The sequence below is a fragment of the Chelonia mydas genome, chromosome 1, assembly GCF_015237465.2.
Source record: "Chelonia mydas isolate rCheMyd1 chromosome 1, rCheMyd1.pri.v2, whole genome shotgun sequence".
Taxonomy (NCBI): Eukaryota; Metazoa; Chordata; order Testudines; family Cheloniidae; genus Chelonia; species Chelonia mydas.
The window spans coordinates 79,568,662-79,591,891 of NC_057849.1; the positions used below are offsets into that span (position 1 = coordinate 79,568,662).

Genomic DNA, 23,230 nt, shown 5'->3' on the forward strand with positions numbered 1-23,230 from the left:
CCTCTGTCTGCTACAATTACTACACTTTCCCCTAACATTCAGTATAGTTTACATTGTAGAAGACCTAGCAAATTTAAGGCATCAATCAGTGAAATGCATTACCGAACTTGCCAAATAAAAACTAGAGACTAATAGCTAGAACTTTTGGCCAAAGGAGGAGGTTGCAAGCCTCAGGTAGTTGATGTTTGGTACATGGAAGCCCTGCATCTTTTCTTCTTATTTTTGGGCATGTTGATTCCAAAGTAGCTGCTTCACTCAGTATCTGCCACTGCCTCCAACAATAGTACAGTTATCTTGATGATTCTGTTCTAAAGACTAGCAAATAAAAATTAGTGTTGCCAATTATGTTCAATAGATTCTAGCATGGATAGGAGCAATTTCATTTTAGAGCTATTGTCTAAAGCAGAAGTGGGCAAACTATGTCCTTCGGGCCACATCCAGCCCGTGGGACCCTCCAGCCCGGCCCCTGAGCTCCTGGCCCGGGAGGCTAGTCCCGGTCCCTCTCATGCTGCTCCCCCTCTCCCGCAGCCATGCCCCAAGCCATGGGCGCAATGCTCTGGGCGGCCAGGCAGTGCAGTTGCAGAGCTGCAGCCTGACCCGGTGCTCTGGGCGGCGTGGCTGTAGCGCCGCCAGCCAACGGCACCCCAGGCAGCGCAGTCAGGGGACAGGGGGGTTGGATAGATGGCAGGGGAGTTCAGGGGTGTGGTTGGGGGTGTGGATAGGGGTTGGAGTGGTCAGAGGGCAGGGAACAGAGGGGTTGGATGGGGCAGAGGTCGCAGGGGGGCAGTCAGGAATGAGGGGGGGATTGGATGGGGCGGCAGGGGGCAGTTGGCGGGGGGTCCGGGGAGCAGGGAGTGTTACTATGGGGAGGAACAGTGGACATCTCTCCTCACTTCTCCTGGAGCAGCAGCTCTGGCTGCTGCATTGCTTACCAGCCTATAGAGCCTCAAGGAGGACAGCTTGACTGGCCCTGCCTGAGCTTAAGGGAGCTTCTAGCAAAGGATGGCTTCCTTCTGTATGGAGCTTCCCGGGAGAGATTGAGAACCAACAACCAGTTATAGATGACTCCCACGTTATCCACCCCTGCCTTTTGTCTCCTTTGATCTTTCAGTCTCACTTTAAATTTGTCTCCTTTGTTTAGGCCTTAGGGGTGATTAGCACTAATTTCAGCAATATAGGAACAGAGTATAACAATATAGTTGTCAGACTAGTGGTCCACCTCATCCAGTATTCTGTCACTTTAAAGGCTAGTCCCAAATGCTTCAGAGACACCCTGCAGCAGGCACCTATAGAATAAGCAGCTTCCTGGAAAATTCGTTCTCACCCCTGAGAGGCCTAAATCGTGAGGGTTTAATATCCTTGACAAAACAGTTGCATTTACTGTAACTAACTACTCTGCATATTCCTGTGAGCCACATAAATCCTGACCCTTTGATCCACTGAGGCTCTTGGGCTCACTGAAATCCTGTGTCCAACAAGCAGTGTTGCATCAATGCAAAACCCTATTGTGGATAAAGGCTAAGATTTAAAAAAAATTGGGAGCCTAAACATAGGCTTCTAAACAACAAATATGATTTTCAGCCAGACTAAGCAAAGTGTTCCTCCCCTGCACATCAATTAAACAAAAGCCAGCAACATACTTGGCCAAGGAAAGCTTGAAATGTGGGGTAAACTCTGCCAGTGAAGATCATGGGTTTGTTCTAGTAAGGAGTAGTAGCAACACCAGTTATTGAAATTAGGGCTAGATAAGACCTTACTAATGTTTAGTGAAGTAAATCTTTAGAGAATACGTTCTTTTTTTTTGTAGACAAATGCCAAGAATTTACCAGTTTGAAACTCTACTCTTGCCTCCCTGCCTTTCATTAAGTATGGTTTGAGCAGGTTAGGCTGGCAACATGAAAATTGCAGTGCCTTACCTGAAAATTTCCCTTGGAGTAATGAGGGCCACAGATCCATGATGCTGAGGATCTCTGCTTTATACAGCTTTGGAGGAACATTTTACCGTTCAGTCACTGGCAGGGCAAAATCTGCCAGCTGTTTCCACAGCCTAGACAAATCTGTTTCCACAGCCTAGACAATATCTAACCACTCTGTATCAGGCCATGTCTGCACTACAAACTTTGATTGATACAAGTTACATTGGTGTACAGCTGCCAAAGTTAGTATAGCGCTTGTTGGTGTGCATGCTTGGGTCAGCACAGCATGTACTTACCAGGAGTGCTTGTGTTGATGCAAAGTGTGATGCACCATGGGTAGGTAGCCCAGTGTGTCACATGCCACCATTTGGCAAAATGCCTTGTGGGAAATTTTCACATCTGGTGGGGTTAGATCTTTGGGAGCTGGTGGTCAAGTTTCCAGCATGCAACTTTCACCATCCCATAATGTTATCCATAACCCATAATTTTCATGCCATTTTAAAAAATTCCACAAACCTGAGGAGCACCTTTCTGGCAGCCATCCACAACAGCACGCCCCAGAGCTCTGCACTAGTCGCAAGTGCGTTGCAAATACAGGCTGCACAACCCTCCTGTACTGGCAGACCTGCAGAAAGGACCATAACGGGGATATAACAATTTCTTCAAGGAAAGATTGCTAAGGGACATAGTGAAAAACAATTCAAGGTGGTTGTTGGCATACATGTAGTAGTTGTGGATGATGGAGCACTGCATCTGGACCCAAGAAATGAGCACTGACTTGTGGGATTGTATCATAATGCAGGTTTGGGACAATGAGCAGTGGCTGCAGATGTTCCTGCCGCTGTGGCCTGAGCAATCCCAAGTCCTGCAGCGAAGGGACATTCAAATCAGAGCTGCACTCTGGTAGTTGAGAAGTGCAGGGCGATCGCGCTCTGGAAGCTTTTAATGCTGGCTTGCTACCCATCAGTGGGCTATCATTTTGAATTGGAAAATCCAATGCACATCTGTAGGGCCATCAATCATCTCCTGTTACACAGCAAGGTGGTTCCTGAACTGCAGTGGGTTGATAGATGGTGTGGACATCCCTATTTTGGCACCAACCCTTCTTGCAGCAGAGTACATCAACAGAAAGGACTACTTTTCTGTGGTTATGCAAACATTTATGGATCACGGGGGATGCTTCAGTGATATCAATATGGGCTGGTCATGGAAGGTGCATGATGCTCACATCTTTAAGAACACAGAACTGTTCAGACATTCTTTCCCAACTGGCAGATTACTATTGGTGATAATGAAATGCCAATAACTCTGGGAGCCCCACCCTACCCTTTGCTCTCCTGGCTCATGGCCACCATTGACAGCACCAAAGAAAGAGTCAACTACTGCCTCAGTGGGTGCAGTCTGACTGGGCTTTTGGTAGACTGAAGGGACCCTGGCAGTGTTTACTCACTAGATTGGATCTCAGTGAGAAAAATATCCCAATGGTTAGAGCTGCCTCTTGTTGCTTGCATAATAGCTGTGAGACAAAGGGTATGATTAAGCAGCAAAGAAAAACCGTGGCTGGCCTGTGCCAGCCGACTCGCATTGGGACTGCAGGGCTGTTTCATTGCTGTAGGGTCGTAGTCTGGGCCCCAGCTCAGCCGCCGGACTCTATGCAGCACTGAAACAGCCCCACAGTCTGAGCCCTGTGAGACTGAGTTGGCTAGCGCAGGCCAGCCCCAGGTGTGTTGCTGCTGTGTAGCCCCAAAGGGACAGAAGCTGCCACTGGCGTGGGCAGCAGACACACAGTGACTGTCCACTGAGTTTGAGCCGCCAGACACAAGGGTCATTACAAGAGCTCAACAAAGTAGTTGAGGAAGGCTTTGAAAGAACACTTCAGTGGGCAGCCACAGTAGTGTTCTGTGCGGAATTGTTCTCTGTGTCTGAAGCTTTTGCTACTGCTAGGAATTGTGTAGGGCTTGCTGTACATTTATAAATATGATTTTTTTTAACCTATGGGCTCTGTGGTGCTCTACCATTACAAGTAATGGGTGCTTTGACTAGTACTATGCGTTATACAATGTGTTGTGAACGGATATTTTATTTTTAAAAAACTACAAATGTATCGATTTGATAAAAACAAATTGCAAAAAATAGGTTTACTGCAATGGTTCCACTCAAACTTTTCACATAGGGGCATGTCCTACCATGGAGGAAGAAACAAGGAAGCCATCCCTATACATTTTTGAGAAAGAATTGCAAAGTAGCTCTGTGAAAGTTTCATCAAGAGCTCTCAAGAGAATACGAGGATGTCCCGCTGTGCATAAATAAAGTACTTCACATGGCCACCCTCACCAAATGTGACAGGGGAAGTGAAACGCAGATAACTCTACCCCTGTTTGTTGAACAAGTAAAACACTGAAAAGTCAATTTGTGTGTCATGGCAGCTTGGGGATGAGATGGGCACCATCTTTAAATTTAAACATGGTAAGGGAAAATATATGTACACACTTCCCCTTCAGCAGGCTCATCAGTGTTCGGCTAGTCAGACGAGCTAGACTGCCGTGGGACTTGAACTGATCATGGCTCCTGATATGGCTGGACCACCCCCCCTCGCCCAGGTGTGTTTCCCGCTCACTGACCATGGCAAGGATCTCTGGCTTGGGCTCCTGCAAGATGTCCATAGTGTTTTGTGGGGTGCTTTTAGGGTCTCTAGTGTGCAGCTCTTTGTAGACACAAAGTCTGCAGCTCAGCACCAGAGTGCTTGGTGGACTTCCTGCCCTTGCCACATGCCTGCCACCATTCCTTTGTTTTCATGTGGCACTGCTGCTGCTCCCTAGTACGCCTTTTCCTGCATCCCCTATGCAATCTTTTTGCAGATGTCCACATTTCTATGGCTAGCCTGGCAGACTTTTCTCCCTACAGGTCCAGGAAAGCTGATAGCGCCTGTCTACTCCAGGCAGGAATGTGTCAAGCTGGTGTGGTTGGTGAGAGAGTTGCACACAAGGGAGAACTGATGGGTGTACTTGCCAAAGCGGGCAATCAGGAAAAGGCACTTCAAAAATACTGGGTTTTAAAAGAGGGGCAATGGGGTCATTTTGGGTCTCTGTGACCCATGGAGTTTACAACTGTGATGTGAGCAAGCGGTGTTACAGGGAATGGGCCAGTATGCATCAACTGCTGTTAGAGTCAATACAGGTTGTGCAGTATATACATTCACAGTGTGTTGACTTCCATAGGTCAACCACAGCAGCATGCTGTTCAGAAAGGTGGTGTTACTGCATCGCCGTAACAGGAGGCTTATGTCAGCAGGAGACAAATTTATGTCTAGAAACATGTACCAATAGGGCTACACAAGGTGACTAACATTGACCTACTTTGTTGTGTAAACCAAGCCTCAGTAATGAAAGTGAACATTAAGACTAACAGACCAATCCTTCTAAAGAGCATGGAATATAATGAACAAACTTTGAGTGCCAGTAACTCATCTCATATCTTTCCCCCACAGAATAGCCTATTCAGCACAGGGTGGATCTGTAGATCTGTATTTCAAGAACCTAAATTTTTAATAAGAAATATATAAAATTTTCATGAGGGCCAGAATTCCATGCCATTGGGATTTTCATACTAGTATGTTCCCCAAGGGGGACACTGCTATGTACAATGGTGAAATAGGGTAGTTAGCAGGATGCTGTACTGGGGAGCACCCATCTACCAAAGGCAGCATCAGAAAATGATTGGCTGAGCAGGTGACTACTTTGTATGAGAGAGTTTTTTCTGCCCATGACATTATAATAACTGAGCGGGTGAGCTCTTACTCTGAAAGATGGAAGTGTGTTTTTTGACTTGTATATCTCTGAGATAACTACTACAAATGGAAGCTTGAAGGCTTCTCTGTTCAATACCAGATGATGAACGCTTTGATCTTTCCATGCTATGCAGTAAATATATTCACCTAAACTAGCCTGGAAATGTTAAGGAGAGGTGTGTGGCCTAACCCAGTATTTCTCAACCTTTTTGATACCAGGGACCAGCTTCCTACCTTCCTAAACTGCATCAGGGAAATCTCAGGGACCAGCTCTGTTCCTCAGGCCAGTCGTTGAGAACACTGGCCAACCCACACTCCCTCAAAAGGCACACTTCAGTACTAGCTCTGCTCAGGATGCACAGCTGTGAACCCTCTCTAAGCTCCAAAGGCCTTTCTTCTCACAAAAAAGCCCAAGGAAGTGCTGCTCCCTTATAGCCTTTAGGTCAGCAGTGAGAGCACCTACCTACTGTGGGTTCAAATCCCGCTCTGGAAAACATGGAGCAGGAATTTGAACCTGCATCTCCCACTTCTCAGGGAAGTGCCCCAAGCCCTGGACTATGGGAAATTCTAGCATGTGTCTCCCATATCAGAACCCTAGCCCCTGAGCTCTTTCTGGCCTAATGACTATTTAATTTATATAGAAGTAGAATGGTTTCATAGCCTAGAAGTTAGGGGGGTGGTGGAGATGTGGGTTCAAAGCCCTGCTCCACATCAGCCAGCAGGATCTGAGGCTAGGCCTCTCACAAAACAGGTACTCATCCAGTAGGCAGGTGCAAGACAGTTTGTCTACCTCTTTCTTCACAGCCTTCTCCCCCATGCTGCACTCCATGAATATGAGTTGACCTGCATTCCTGGAGCATGGAAGTAGACTACACCTCCCCTGTCAGGGACTCACATGTGTGGTCTATCTCCAAAGCTATGTAAAGCAGGAACCCAGTGAACCTCATTACAAATAAGGAACTATCCTGTGACTTACTCAGAACGCTCAGAGATTGCCAAAGACTGACATCTGATTTGCCTCTGAATGGAAGGGGACAAAAAAAAAAACAGACAGACAAAGTACAGTATCAGCCCGCTCACAAATTGAAGATTTTAGACCACAAATTCTCCTCAGGCTAGTTGGTAGCGTCAAGTAGAAGCCTAGCTGCTTCCATTACATGATAGAGACAGTGTTGCTGTCTACTATTCTTCCCCCGTAAAGCAGAGTCAAGCAGAAGTGAAAAGTAATTGTTTTTCTACTAAAAGCCACAAGGAAAGAAAATGGAGCTTGTCAAACGAAATTCCATCAAAGGATCCTAGAATATAACAAGGGTACAGGAAAAGGAGATACAAAAGCTTTTGACTTCCTGTCCCCAGTAATCAAGAGGCAAGCATCATCAGCTTCTGCAGTAGACAAACAGCATATTAGAATTTTTGCTATACTGTGAGAATGAAAGTTAGTCTGTTCTATTTACCTAAATTACTGCTTGAACTACTTCAGTTTTCCAAAAACTTTTGTTAGCAAAAGCACTCTAATTTTAGAAGACAGTAGCATTAGTAACACTCTTGGTCATCTAGAGCATTGAGAGACTCGGATTGGTTTACTGAGATACAGTCCAAAAATGACCAAAACTTTGCTTCATTAACTAGACCTATCGAAAATACAAAGAGGGCAAATTTAATGCTGTTAATTCCAGTGAAGTAAATGGAGTTGATGGATTTAGCTAACATGTCCAAAACATTCAAGTATGCCGTTTTCTCAGCAGGAGTTACAGATAATATTGATATGACAACGTAAGAGACATTTTAGTGTTACTACAAATTAACCTATTATATTACTTAATATGCTAGCATTTGAGTATATGCTGAAAGTTCAGTTTGAAGTTATATTCAACTTGTTTGTAAATTTAACAAAATGTTTGAAACATTTAAGTCAACTCCTACAAAATGTAAAAGTATTCACATACTCTTTGAGAGTAGCAGAAAATGAGCCTCAATATTGCTTAAACCAGATTATAAACATCTTCTATATAAAATCAACAGTGACATTCCCAGTGGACTTCATGGGAGACAAGCCCTATTCCCTTTGAGGGAGGGTGTTTTTTGTTTTTAAATGAGTGGATGTTTCAGGTTTGTTTTGGCTGGGTGTGTTTTTGGGGTAGAAGTGTAGGTAAATATGTGAGTTTCATTCTTAAGGGGGGGGGGGGGGGAGAGACCATTTTGAAAATGAAAGTTTTAGTGAAGACAACCAGACTGATGTGCCTGATCCTCTCTAAACATCTGAGCCACATCTGGCTCCCTGAAACTGAGAATGCTTTGTCACCACTTTGACTGGGGGCTGAACATTTTCCATCGAAAGTGGAAGGCCTTGTCTACTTCAAAATGTTTCCCTTTTCTGACCAACACTGCTTTAAAGGTTGATACTATTACAATACTATTCATCATTTTTAATCAATACTGTTTGATTTTGATTGAGATGGACACCACCTGGTGTAGTTTTTGTATGTATTGTTTTACCCACTTTCATTTAAAAAAAAAAAACACACCTGTATTTCACACTTCTCTTTACAATTGCATAGGATGAAAAATTAACTCAGCTTGGGGGCAATTAACTTTTAATTATACTTATGGCGCCTCCCTTTACTTGCATCTTTTCTCCTCGGGATCCAATAGTCAACAGCATATATGAAGCAGAATGATGGCACTCAAATGGATGAAATTCCTAGTGATGAGCAACAATTTGAGGTGACGGGGGTGTAAGTTAACTGCTTTACTTTCCGCACACAGGTATTCTCAGCCAATTTTCCCGCACACAGGTATTCTCAGCCAATGCAATAAGTAGTGGCCAATACTGCTTACCATAGTCATACAATATCAGCGGGATTTGGCCCTACTCCTGCATTGCTCACCTCTCCACACAAGGCTTTAGTCATATTACTAGAAGAGATTCTGCCACATGCATGCTTGAAGTAATCACTAGTAATTATTCCCTAGAAAAATCTTGTAATGGCATTATAGTATCACCACTCAGCCTGTGACCATTTGAAGTACAGTGTCAAAGACCATTTACAAAAATAAAGGCAAAGAAATATCATGTATTAAAACACCAAACTTAACATTTTTCTTTTACAAAGACTAAGTATATTGACACCTTTGTACAGATAAAAGCAATTTTAGTGCTATATTTTAACAAATTCTAATACAAAAAAAAATCGCCCACTCAATAGTATGATTCTTAATGACAAACTTCTACAAAAAAACATATAGCTTTACTGTTAAGATGTCAGTCCACTGAGTAATGCTTGCTCAAAAACATTATAAAGTTAAATATGCCCATATTATAAATTTTACAGTTTATCCTCAAACTATACATTTGGAGCACAATGAACATTAGAAGTAAACAAAATCTACTTAATTTATTACAAGAACTGTAGAACCCAAAAATGGAAAGCATGCCACCAGCAAAGTTCACTGTAGGCTAACATTTTCTTTGATCAAAACAATTTATAAACCATACTTTTGTGAAATTGTACATCTAATTTCTGCATATTGCTCTATTTCACACAGGTTTGATTCTCTGAGTTTTAAATATGAAATGATCTGAAACTAGCTGAAATAAAGGAATACAAAAAATGGACAGCTATCAAACATCACTTCATATATAAACATTTCTGAATAGCAATTTATATAGTTTAGGCAGTTTAGTTACAAAGCCATTTTTCTCTTAAATTTGTAAGCAGTTAATGGTTCTTCCAAGATGGTTTTTTTGGTCAAATGGCTCGTTAGACTCCTTTTAAAATTCAGTGTTCACTCTGCTCTATTATCTTTACTTAAACAGCCATTATTACATTCAACATTTCTCTGCATATTTTTAGCTTCCACTTACCTAGAAATAATGCAGTATTCCAGATAAAACCAGTCTTGCAGCATTTGATTAACTTTTGAGAAAAGCCTGTCAATTCCAACCAGTCAAAATATAGTATATCTACAATTTCTTCCAGAATGCTTCAGCTTTCTGAGCTATAATTAATATTTTAAAACAAGTTTAGAAATGACCCTGAAGACCCTAAAATGTCAAGTTTACATTAAAAAATGCATAGAGGAAAAAAAGCTTTTGGTAACCCTCATTATTAAATCTATAAAATATATCCTGTGCAAATTACTAATCAGAAATTAAATGAGTAGCAAATTTAATATTTTTAAAGTGTCTAAACAATATTTCTGTTGTCTTACCTCTTAATTTACTACTATGTAATGTATGAGTTTCATAGCCTACTAAATGCTCCATGTAATCTTAAAATTCTGTAGTTCAGGCAGTTCATTTCATTTAAACACTAGGTAACTGCTATAGTCTGCAGTAAAAGCATTCAATCTCATCTCCCTTTGTAAGTCAATACAAATCAGTCATGTTCACTATTAATATTTATATCAAAGTAACAGGGATAAAATATTTTAATTCATAGCTAATATTTTGCAACCACAACTTTTAAATATGTCTATCTTTTCAAATTTTATTATTTACATAAATTTAGGGTCACTGTCAATGGCAAAGTGAGAAAACCTAAAACAGACTAATTTTATTAGGATGAAAGGTTTCTGGAATATCCAGATTTAAGCATAGAAAATGTGGATTTTAGAAATTAGTGCTAAATATGACATCCATTTACTAATCAAAGTAGTGACATTACAATAAAAATAATATTAAATAAGCTTGTGATAAGTTGCAATATGGTATTCTCAAATTTAAGGTGCTATTTCACATGCCCTGAAGTCTTTAAGGACTTTACCATGTGGGCATCATGTCTGGGAACCAGACTCTACCAAGATGCTTTGACACTTCCCAATGAATCTGCTCCAAGCTGTACTTCTGATCAGGAATCAAGACTTCCTCCATTATAGACAGCTGAGAGAGGCGGCCACCACACATCTTCACGAACTCCACAAAGGCACTGCACGAGACTTCGCATTCCCCTAGGCCAACAGCTGACAGATTCTTACAGCGTTCTGCAATACGAATGAGCTCTTCATCTAGTGGCCGTAATCCATTGGCACACACAACCAGTTCAACTAATCGAGGACATGTCATTCCAACACGACCAAGTACATCTTTGCTTACTGACCTCCCAAAGTAAAGGTGGGTGACAGGGGTTTCATAACGAAAGAATGGGTCAAACTCCTCTTCATATAAGAAAAAGTACATGACTAAGTTTACTTTGGGAGAATGCTTGATGAAAGCATCCCAGCTGCTCTTCTGAATTGTGTGGAAGTGAGTCTGTCCAGGATTCTCACTGACTACATCAATGCGCAAATGTTCTAATCTGACGTGTTTCTCAGAAGACAAAGCAAGCAGAAGCTCATCACTCAAGAGATGGTAGTTCAATGCCAACTCACGTAAACCATGACAGTGGTCAGCCACACAAAGGATACCTTGAAAAGAACATTGAAGTGTTAATTTGTTTTCATGGAAAATGTCTTATAAATCAAAGTGAGTTTTCTTGAATTTAACCTCAAACAAAAATTAGCTTTTGCATGTCAAACAGAAGCAGGAGTTCTGAAGTGCAAAATCCAGAGTAACCTAGAATATCTATATTATGAGTTACAGACACTGAAATAAAATTATCTTCGATAGGATGCTGATAAGCATCCTTGTCAATAATTCATTAATCTCAAACTCCTGCCTTAAGACCTTTTCATGACTGTACTATAATGTATTCTCTGTACATACACAGTAAGGCATATATGCACTAGTGACTGAACATTTGTTTTCTTTTACACTTGCAAATCATTCTTTACTACACCAAGTTGTATGTTTTGTCGTAGCATGCAATTTCAGTGTCCAAAGTATTCATATTATGCACTGATGTTTGTTCTATGAAGTGTCAAAATTTCAAGTATAAGAAAAAGGTACAGTGAGAACAGATGGATTATCAAGAATAAAGGTCATCCACGGCTGCATAACATGTGCTCTGAAGTGACTACTGCACTTCTCCCTGGCCTCTGACATTTCAAGTAGTAACACATTTCTACATGGAGTTTGACTTTGTCCTGCCAAATTGCTGTATGTTGTTAGTGGGAAGGAGGGTGGAGGAAGCACTGAGGTCAATGTACTCACCCCTAATGCCCTCAGTGGAGGTGGGGGGAAAAGAAAGAATTTTCCAGGTAGACAGATGTTAACCAGGAAAGAATTTTAAAGACATCAACATGACAGTAGAAAAACAATTCTCCCTATTAGTTTACAGTTGTCAGCCAGGTAACGGGAGCTTGTTAGCTGAAGAATCATAGAATCGTACAATATCAGGGTTGGAAGGGACCTCAGGAGGTCATCTAGTCTAACCCCCTGCTCAAAGCAGGACCGATCCCCAATTAAATCATCCCAGCCAGGGCTTTCCTTTCACCTCCAGCAATCACCGGAGTGTTTTGGAATAGTTTCCTAAACAAAAACAATGAAAATATGGAGCTCACAACCAGCTTTAGAAAAACAATTAGGAGACATGAAGTCTGCTTTCTGCAAGATTTGGGGTGAGAGTATCAAGTTCCTAGTGAAGAGTTAGGTGTCTTACACTGGAAGGGAAAAAAAAAAAAATTCACCTAACAGCCTGTTTCACACTCTGTCCACTAACGACATTACTACAGCCCTTCCAAGCCTGAATAAGTGTAGCAGTGTAGAAAGGAGGCAACTGAAAATTGGAGCCAGCAACTTCCAGAGTGGCTGTTTCACTGTGGAGTTTTTTGGTGGGTTTTTTTTTGGCCCTGCAGAGTGCTCACTTCTTCCTGTAAAGCAGCCACGTTGCCTAGTGGTTAAGTAACATGCAGACAGTGCCAATAAAAAAACCAAACAAAAAAACACACAACATCTTTACCACCACCCCATGATATATGAGATATTCCCTATATTTTGTATTTGCAGTCCCATTCTATGGTAAATTTAAAACTACTACAGTTGGAAAGGGTTGGGTTTTTTTAAACTCCTACTATATACAGCCTTCTGGGTTTTGCATGCTGCAGAATTCAGCCTAAAATTTAGGCTGGGTATGGTCCAATTTTGTTTATCTACAGAAAACAAACATTTGATTCAGAACTGAAAATTTTAGCTGAAAAATTAAGCTACAACTTTGAAATAATTGAAAAATTATATATATATATATATATCAAACCTCTAAAGAATTTTCACTTAAGCTCTACTTACTCAAAACATTGATCTTAAAAATGTAATGATTTCTTCAACAAAACTACAAACACTTAAGTGTTTTCTACCTCAGGATCAGAAATATTAAATGTAAACCAGTTTTCATTATATCAATAATATTCTCTAATCTGTCACTTTAATGCTGCATTTAGTGTATACCCGTTAAATTCATTTCAATGTCTTACCATTGAATTCTCTGTTGCATAACTAAAGTGTTTTTTCTATTTAATTTCTTGTAAAAAATAATGCAAATATGAACATTGTCTTTATTCTCAAAATTAATTTTAAGATTAAACTTGAGTGAAATTCTTCAACTTCATAAGGATTGGAGTACAAAGTAAAGAAACCCAAAAACTTAAATTACATCATAATCTTGGATTCAGTAATTTACACACTGAAATAGAGGGGTCAGAGATGCCCTCTTCCCCAGTAACCCTATGGAAAAACCAAAGTGATACATACAGAGATACTGCAAGACTTGGGAGTAAGAATTGTTCATGGTAACATTACAAATGTTCATATTGTTGTTAAAAAGGAAACTGTTTCCTAAAACAGCACTCAGTGAAATGTAATCCCTTCTGAAGTATTATTTTTGAAAGGAAAATATGAAGATCATAATAAAAACTCTAGATGACTGGTAACTATGATGGTCAGAGACTCACTGTAATTCAAACAATATAAACTGCAGAACTCAACCAAAGAGCTGTGACTGGTGCCTCCATAATAAATCAGAGAGGAAGGAATGTCCAGTGGCTAGAGCACTAGCCTGCAATGTAGGAGATTCCTATTCCTCCACAAACATCCTATACGACTCTAAGCAAGTCACTTAGGATTGAATGCTCAAAAGGATTTAGGCACTGTGAATTGTGAACAACGCTCTTGTTGCCAAAAAGAATAACGGCATTTGGGGCTGTACAAGTAGGATCATTGCCAGCAGATCGAGGGACGTGATCATTCCCCTCTATTCAGCATTGGTGAGGTCTCATCTGGAGTACATTGTCCAGTTTTGGACCCCACACTATAAGAAGGATGTGGAAAAATTGGAAAGAGTCCAGCAGAGGGCAACAAAAATGATTAGGGGGCTGGAGCACATGACTTATGAGGAGAGGCTGAGGGAACTAGGATTGTTTAGTCTGCGGAAGAGAAGAATGAGGGGGGATTTGATAGCTGCTTTCAATTACCTGAAAGAGGGTCCGAAGAGGATGGCTCTAGACTGTTCTCAGTGGTAGCAGATGACAGAACAAGGAGTAATGGTCTCAAATTGCAGTGGGGGAGGTTTAGGTTGGATATTAGGAAAAGCTTTTTCACTAGGAGGTGGTGAAGCACTGGAAGGGGTTACCTAGGGAGGTGGTGGATTTTCCTTAGAGGTTTTTAAGGTCAGGCTTGACAAAGCCCTGGCTGGGATGATTTAGTTGGGGATTGGTCCTGCTTTGAGCAGGGGGTTGGACTAGATGACCTCCTGAGGTCCCTTCCAATCCTGATATTCTATGATTCTATGAATTCAAGTTTTTCAACAGTTTATAGCAATCTGGTAAGTGGAATACTTCCATGCAAAAAAACAAAAAAAACCCCCAAACACCCCAACCAATCACACAAAAAAGTGGTAAGCCGGAGTACTCAAAATTTCCTTATTTTCTTCCAGATATTCTTGCTTCTATTGTAGTTTCCTTGCTTTGGAGCTTCAACATAACATTGAAGCTCAACTGTTTACATGCTAGCTTATTTCCAGTCTGTTCCACTCTCTGTTCTCTCTAGCCAGGCACACCAGACCTCAGCTGAGTGCTTTTCCCAGTTGCTTAGCATAGTCCATTGTTTTGTCACTGTTTCATTCTGCTCCATTCTACCACCTCACAAAAGGGCAACAGTAGTTTTGCTCTATTTCTTAAAAATGCCATTTTCCACCTAAAAATCTTTACATTTAAACCAGGCCATCAGAATATAAACAAACAGAAGATGATTTTCTGTTCATGAAAGCAAAGTATTGTCAAATACCAACTATTACAAACTTTACCATGCTTAAGCAGTAAACCGGGGGGAGGGGAGGAAAGGGAAGAAAAACTGAGTTATTTTAGTGCTATGATATAGTGTACAAGTCAAGGTCTTCTTGAAAGTAATTGTGATTAAAAAATTTTAAAGATACTAGCACTCCACAGATTTCTCCATGTTAAAACAATATACACCCTTATTTGTGCAAAGCTACACATCCAAATACCACCAAGTAAATTTATTAGATTGTGACTTCTGGTCATTCTGGGTGGACTATCCTGTTTTCCTTACATCTTTAGTCAGCATTGTGCTGCTAAATTTTATATGTAATTATTAAAATTACTGTTTCATTCAGGCTTTTACATTATATGTATCACCCTAGTGTCCAACTACCTTCCAAAGATAAATTAAAGAAAATGAATAGCATGTCATGTTTGGTTCCTGCTATTTTCTTTTCCTCTGGGAAAATGTATGTCATTTTTAAGCAGATGTGCTGTTATTTGTGAAAGCAAGCTTAAATCATGCATTGTTTTTGGAATAGAAAGTAGTGAAATTTAAGGTAGTTCTTAGTTCCTGCAGGAGAAAGTTCTGCGGTCTTGAAGCAGCTTGAGAATGCTCTGTCTACTACACAAACTAGCTTCACCCTTGCAGCAGAACCTTCTGTGTTAGAGAAGTAGAACTGTCAGTGACAGAAGATGTGTTGTACAGCCCAGGTCCTTCACCCCTTTGATATTGGGTGTCTATTTTCTTGTTTTCAATTCAAGTACAGTAACTCCTCGTTTAATGTTGTAGTTATGTTCCTGAAAAATGCTACTTTAAGCGAACCACTGTTAAGTGAATCCAATTTCCCCATACGAATCAATGTAAATAGGTTCCAGGGAAATGTTTTTCACCAGACAGAAGACTATACATACTTACACACACACACACACACACACAAAATAAGTTTTAAAACAATCAATTTAATATTGTACTCAGCAACAGTGATTGTGAACCTTGGTTGAGGTGGTGAAGTCAGAGGGTGGGATATTTCCCAGGGAATGCCTTACTGCTAAATGATGAACTAGCACTCAGCTGGGCCCTCAAGGGTTATCCCATTGTTGTTAATGTAGCCTCACACTCTACAAGGCAGCATGAATGGAGGGAGGGGAGACAGCATGGCAGAGAGAGACAGAGACATACACCCTGTGAGAGAGACGTGCATTGCCCCTTTGATTAAGCTGACTCCACTCAAAAGGTACATTGCCTTTTTAAGTAGATTAGCAAGTTGAGACAGCAACTGCTGCCAGCAAGTTTCCTCAGTCCTTAGTCCTGAAGTGTCATCCCCCCTGTGGAGATAAGGTTCAGGAGATGGGGTACAGGAGCAGGACACCCTGACATTAGCATCCCTGTTCCCATCGCCTCTGCACAGCAAGCAGGAGGTTCCAGGGAGCAGCTCCAAGGCAGAGGGCAGGAGCAGCACACAGCAGTGGGGGGAGGGACAGGTGAGCTGCCCGGCAATTGACAGCCTGCTGGGCAGCTGCCACCCAGGGAACTTAGGGGCATAGGCACCAAATCCACTGTTCCCAGTGGGTGCTCAACCCCATCCCCACCCCTGGCTCTGCCCTTGCCCCACCCCCATTCCACCCCTTCTCCACCTCCTCCCCGAGCACACCACGTCCCCGCTCCTCCCCCGTCCCTCCTGGAAAGTCCTAAGCACCGCCAAACAGCTGTTTGGTGGCGGGAAGTGCTGGGAGGTGAAGTGGGGGTGAGAGGAGCTTGGCTGCCAGTGGGTGCAGAGCACCCACTAATTTTTCCCCGTGGATGCTCCCACAGAGTCAGTGCCTATGGATAGGGGGGCTGCCGGTCCACCCTAGTTCCAAACCCCGATCAGCTAGCTCCAACAGGCTGCTCTTTCTGCAAGCAGCGGATAAAGCAGGCGGCTGCCAAACATTATAAGGGAGCATTACGCAACTTTAAACGAGCATGTTCTGATTTAATTGGGGATTGGTCCTGCTTTGAGCAGGGGGTTGGACTAGATGACCTCCTGAGGTCCCTTCCAACCCTGATATTCTATGATTCTGTGTTCTCCAATTGATCAGCAATGTAACAACAAAACAACGTTAACCAGGACAACTTTAAGTGAAGAGTTACTGTAAAGGATAAAATTGCTCTTTCAGAACAAGGAAATCAGACACTCATTATCCATGGCACTCCATAATTCAAGTCATAGTCATAATGAACTGCTCTGGAGAAACTCACATTCTGAAATACCTGAGAATGTATTCTACTTCCAGTGAAGCACAAGAGAGTTGTCAACCCATTTTAAGTCATCAAATTGGATTCAGACTTCTAAAAGATTCCTCCATGTCCCCCCCACATCAATCACCCTCCAGAGTGGAGCTGATTTAAATCAACAAGTAGAAAACCTTGATTTAAATCACTGGTTTTAATTTTATTGTGTATTTATACTTGTTATTTTCCTAAATAAAAGTTTATTCTCATTAGTTGGTAGCCATTAAAACATGCTGATTTGCAACTATATAAAACTTAATAAAAAAAAGTACCAAATTTATTGTAATCAGGAGGATCACTATAGCTATGCACATTTATTTCAGCAATTATATAGCATATATAGATTCTTAATTTTTTTACTTATGTTAGAAAATGGTGAATGATCCACTTACTTACTAGAGGATTAACTTTTTATTTGTATCATGCTCTATTTGGATAGAAATTGGAATTTTATTTAAAAAATGCACTAAAACAGCATTTTAAATTTGTATTGGTTAAATGAAACTACTTTTTATGTGATTGATACACAAAGAAAAAAGTTAAATGCAAAATATTTTTGATAAACACTTATTTATTAAACAAAGGATGCATCATCTGTAGTGAATGAACTGAACTGATTGTTTCTGGTCACCATGTCCTTTAAGATTTTAGAATTAATTAGTCAATCTCATTCTCTCACACCTTATTTTTATTCTTAGACTGGAAAAAGAAAAAGAAGTTTTCTTGTTTTTTCAGCTCCTAATAGGGTTATTAACTTTGAATGAACTAGTCACTGAACTGAACAAACTGGAGTAAACAAAATATTTGTTCTGCACTTGTGGAAGAGGATACTGCTGTCAAAAGCTGGTTTAGCACTTCAACACACTCTTTAAAACTTTAGCAGCAAACAGATACTGCTTATTTTTAAAAAAAAAATTTAAATCAATTTTCATTCGTCCTGCCCCCCCCCCCCGCCCAAAACTATTTGTCCATGATGGTCAAATACTATGTTTCATAGGCATACAGTTTTGATATTCTTATGAAACAAAGACAGTGGAACAAGTATTAAAATGTCAGAGGCTGTAAATACTAGCTAAAAAACCTAAAAAACCCAGTTTTTCAGAAGATTTCTGGATAGTTCACACTGCGCAAAAAAAAGAAAGAAAAAAAAAGAAAAAGAAAAGAAAAAAAATTTTTTAACACACACACACACACACACACACACACACACACACACACACACACAGAAGCAGCTCACCTGCAGGAGAAACATGAGGACAACTGCTCATTTTTAACAGCTTAAGCGTATCACTGTTGTTAGCCACTAGTACTTTGAGGGATGGATCATCTACTGGCGTATCATCTATTTTAAGTGAAGAGAGGGATTTGGAGTTTACAAACACCACTGTCAGTGCAGAGATAAAATGTGACTGCAGAAGGGGAAAAAAAACAGTAACAGTGAAACAGGGATGTGAAACATTCCAAATATATTTTCAAAACCAATGTTTCCTTACATCTTCACATATAGATAGCCTAAAGGAAGGTGTAGACTAACATCTATCGCAATATTTAACATTACAGCATCCATTTTATTTCAACTAGACAGTAAAACATTTGACCAAGTGTGCTTTTTTTTTTTTTTTTTTAAATCAAGTATTTAGCTTTTTGTTATAAATCCTTGTCTATGAATGGTCCTTGATAATATTCAACATTAACAGGAACTGGGACCAAAAAATGCAGTGCTGTAAAATTCAAAATATCCTATACAAGTGCACAAACCTAAAAGTAAGCTCTGAAGATTACTTGCAAAGTGCACTTCCAAGGCAACATTCTCCAGACTCAGACATGAAGGAAAACTGCAATATATAAAATCTGTTCTAAACACTTTATCTACATACAAAGACTAAGTTTAGCAAAAATGCAAGTCTGAAATTTAATCAGAATTATTTAAAGAAGAAGATACCAGAGTTTAAGACCAGAAGGGAACACCAGGTCATATAGTCTGACCTCCTGTGCATCACAGGTCACCCGTATAATTGTGAAGGCAGTCTTCCAAATGTGTAAAAAAAGAGTAAACCTGTTTTGTAACTGTTCTTTGAAATGTGTTTCACAAATCCATTCCACTTCAGGTGTGTGTGCACCCAGTGTACTGGAGCCAGATATGTTCTTCCCATAGCGGTACCCACTGAGGCGGCACATGCACCCTTGACACACTTATGCTGCCAGCCAATGGTCTAAAGGGGTGGATTTGGTCCTTGTCAGTTCCTTCTTATTGGATAAGAGACTGATAGAGAGGGAAAGGAGGGTGGGTCATGGAATGGACGTGTGCAACACATCTTGAAGTACAATAGTTACAGAACAGGTTAGTAACTGTTTTTGATTCTTAAAGGGATTTTCCACTGAGTCAAACAATTCAGCCCAGAAAAGGGTTTCAGAGTCTACCTGAACAACGACTGTGAGACTACACGTCTGAATTTGGCATCATCCCTTTAATGATGACAGCATAATGTTTTGTGAGAGCATGTATACATCACCAGGTTGCAGCTTTACAGATTTACCTATTGATATGACTCAGAAATGCAGCTGAAGCCTCTTGAGCTCTTGTAGAGTGCACTAAAACTGCTCAGCACAGGGACTTTGGCAATGTCATAGCATATGCAAATAGAAGATGAAATCCTAAAGGAAGGCCCTTCATCCTGTCAGCAAAGGAAACAGCTAAGGAGATCTCCTAAAGAGGTAGGTTTTGTCTAAACAGAAAGCTAACACTTTAACATCCAAAGTATGCAGTGTCTCTTCCTCCTTATGGGAATGTGGCTTTGGAAAAAGGGAAGGCAAATAGATAGCTTAATTAAAGGGGAAAGTCAGTTAAGTTTAGTCAGGAATTTACAGTGAGGGTGTAAATAGTCCTTGTCCTTATAAAAAATACTGCATTTGGGGGTGGTGGCAGCAACCAACACGTTCAACTCCTTTATCCTCCCAGCTGAGGAAACAGCTACCAGCAACACTGGCTCCCATTAGAGTTGCCAGCACCAAATTAAATCCCAGAGAAGCGAGAGCTCTGTGACATGAGATTAGCCTTTCCAAACCTTTAAAAAAAAAAAAAAAAAAAAAAAAAAAGATAATCACAGAGTTAGAAAAAAACAAAACAAAACAAAACAGACCATCCTCCTCCAGAGGACAGAAAGCATGGCTGCCAGGTGAACTTTCAACGAACAGAGAGGCCATCTCCTTTTAGGTAAACAGACCAGAATACCCTGGATGGAAGAATGCAAAAGTTAAATAAATGCTGAGACCACACTGAAAAATGCTTCCACTTCATCAGTTAAGTATCTAGTGGACTGTTTTCTGCTATTTAAAGGATGTTTTGAACCCAGACAGAACTCTGCTTCTTGAGATATTAACCACTGAGCATCCATGCTCTCAGGTATGGAATGGATGGATTGGGATGCAACATCCAACTTTGACTTTGAGATATTAATTCAGATTCCTGAGGTATTATCATTTTCTTGACAGAAGGGTTCAATATGTCTGAGAACTAATGTTGACAAAGGCAGCCTGGCACTATGAAGCTCATGTGGACATGATCCTGTCTGAGCTTCTATAGCACCTTTGGAATCAGGGGGTAGGCATACAGTAGCTTGCTCCTCCAAGACAAAAGGAAAGCATCTGTCATGGAGCTAACACTTGTTTCAGAGTGGGACACAAACAGGTGGCACTTTCTGGTCAGTCAAGTGGTGAAGAGATCTAACTCTGGTAACCTCATCCCAACAGTATGAAAGATGAATTTGACGATATCCGGTCTGAGACCATTTGGGATTTTTGCTGAAAGAAAGATCAGCTGAGAACTGTCTGGCAGATCTGAACACCTGGGAGGTAGGAGGCTTTGAATGTTAATGCATTGCCAATACAAAAGTCCCACAGATCCACAGCTTCTTGGCAAAGGCAATCTGACCTGGCGCCACGCTGTCTGTTCAAACAGAATATTGCAGCTGTATTGTCTGTGAGGACTTAAACTGCACTTCTTTTGATGTGCTAGAGGAAAGCCTAACACCAGGTGAATTACCCACAATTCCCAGACATTTATGTGTAGAGAAAGATTTTGGTCTGCTCACAGGTCCTGAGTCTGTGGAGGTCCTCCATATGTGCTTCCCAACCAAGATGAAGCAACCGTAAATAAAGTCACTGAGGGTAGAGATGGGGAGAAGGGGACTCCTGTATATACATTGGCAGGATCCATCCTCCAGTCTGGGGAGAATACAAAATCCTTGCAGGTACATGAGTCAGGATGTGCAGTGGATGATGAGAGAGTATAAACAAACTTCAGCCACCACTGCAGCTTCCTGAGGTGAAGTCTGGTATGCTAAGTCATGGACATGCACGATGCTAGGTGTCCTAAAAGTCTTCATCAATTTCTTACCTTTGTGCAAAGATAGGCCTTGAGGTCCATGCAGAGATCCAGAATTTTTTTGTAATCTGAGCTGAGACAAGTGCCCTTGACACTGTACAGTGAGCACAACTCCTAGGAATTCTATTTTCTGAACAGGATCAAGAACTGGACTTGTCCTTGTTGATTAACAGGCCCAAGGAATGAAACAGACTGAACCCTAACCAAACTGATCTCCACTCATTTTTGGAGTGACCACGGATCCACCAGTCATCCAGATACAGGAACACTTCTACATCTGCTTTTCTGAGAAAAATGTACTACCACCGTGCACTTTATGAAGACTTCTTGGGGTTCAGACAGGTCAAATGGAGGACTGCAAATGGATAAGGATCTATGGCCACAAGTCTTAAACTACCTGTGGTTCTGATGGATAGCCATGTGGAAGTAAACAGCCTTCCAGTTGAGGGCAGTGTACGAATTGCCAGGATCTAGGGAAGGAATGATGGAGGCCAGAATGACCATACAAATATTTTCTGTTCTTTAAAGTATTTGTTTAGGTTTTGCAGGTCCAGAATAGGTCTGAGTCTGCCTTTTGACTTCGAACCAGAAGATAATTGGAATAAAAACCCTTCCCCCTTTAAGGAGGAGGAACCTCTTCTGTGACTCCCAGTTGTTTACGAGATTGTACCTCTTGTATAAGAGTAGCCTCATAAAAATGGACCCTGAAGAGAGATGGGGAAGGTAAGTAGGAGGGCGGGAAAGAAAAACTGCAGGGTGTATCCCAGTTCCAAGGTGCTTAGAATCCAGCGATCAGTTGTAATATGGGTCTGAGCATCTAAGAAGTGGGATTCCCAACAGGTTAAGATAGATGCACAGCCGTGGCCATTTTCCCTGAAAACAACTTAGGGCCTGAATTCTGTGCTGCATCTCTGGAGGAAACACAAATGCCATAACTCTAGCTGCAGAGTTGGCCCCAATTAGGGGTGGAATTTCCTCATTTATTAGAAGAGCCTCTTCAGATGGCCCTGCCGTATCCAAGATGTCCACTGATCTAGGCAAACTCCCCTGAATCATTTTGATTTGAGTATCAAGAGAGCTAGCTACTCTAACAAGTCTTAAGATTTATGATCATCTTGGACAAGAGGATGCCTCCAACACTGTCACCTCATATGGAGGCAGGGAGGACACGTTCATGGAAGACTGAATCTGGACCTCTTGGATATGAATGCGAAGCTGATGGGACAAAATCCTCGTGAGGGACCTCTGAATCTCAACTGGTATTGAGATTGGTACCAGGACCAGGGTTCATCTTGTCTGGTGACCTCCAGTGTTGCCACTGAGATAAGCTGTCAGCTGAGGAAACTGGCATAGAACACGATGTGGGTGGCATCACTCATGGGTTACAGAAAGGCCACTTATATGGCATAGGATCCCAATTAAGACTGTTCCATGGTTCCTTCTCTCTAGATCTGTTTCCATACCCATACGGGTACTGAAACCTCGATTTTCCTGATGAGGGCAAAGGAATGTAAGGCCTCTTGTTGCAGACTTAGGTACTCCCAGGAAAACATGGAGTAGTCTGATGGCCAAGGCTGTGCGATACTGCTTGGTGCTGGTAATTAGGATCTCTGATTTGATGTAGTCAGTACACTGTTTAATTTGCGATGGCACTGCATGGCCAGGGGATGTCTGTTAAAGCCTTGACTGCTATCAGTCCTGAGGGCTAACGCTCAATA

At 41.3% G+C, this 23,230-nt stretch overlaps 1 protein-coding gene across 4 annotated transcripts in view; it reads right to left on the bottom strand.

Annotated features, from left to right (window-relative positions):
• Window positions 1–8,757: 8,757 nt before the first annotated feature.
• Window positions 8,758–23,230, bottom strand: part of FBXL3 (F-box and leucine rich repeat protein 3) — a 38,358-nt gene continuing 23,885 nt past the window's right edge. For all 4 annotated transcript variants that reach the window (XM_043534184.1, XM_007058165.4, XM_037895445.2 and 1 more), the window contains exons 4-5: window positions 18,366–18,537; window positions 8,758–11,109 (exon numbers count right to left, since the gene is read on the bottom strand). In XM_043534184.1, coding sequence (XP_043390119.1) covers window positions 10,466–11,109; window positions 18,366–18,537 — 816 coding nt within the window. In that variant the 3' untranslated portion in view covers window positions 8,758–10,465. The remainder of the gene's footprint in view (window positions 11,110–18,365; window positions 18,538–23,230) is intronic.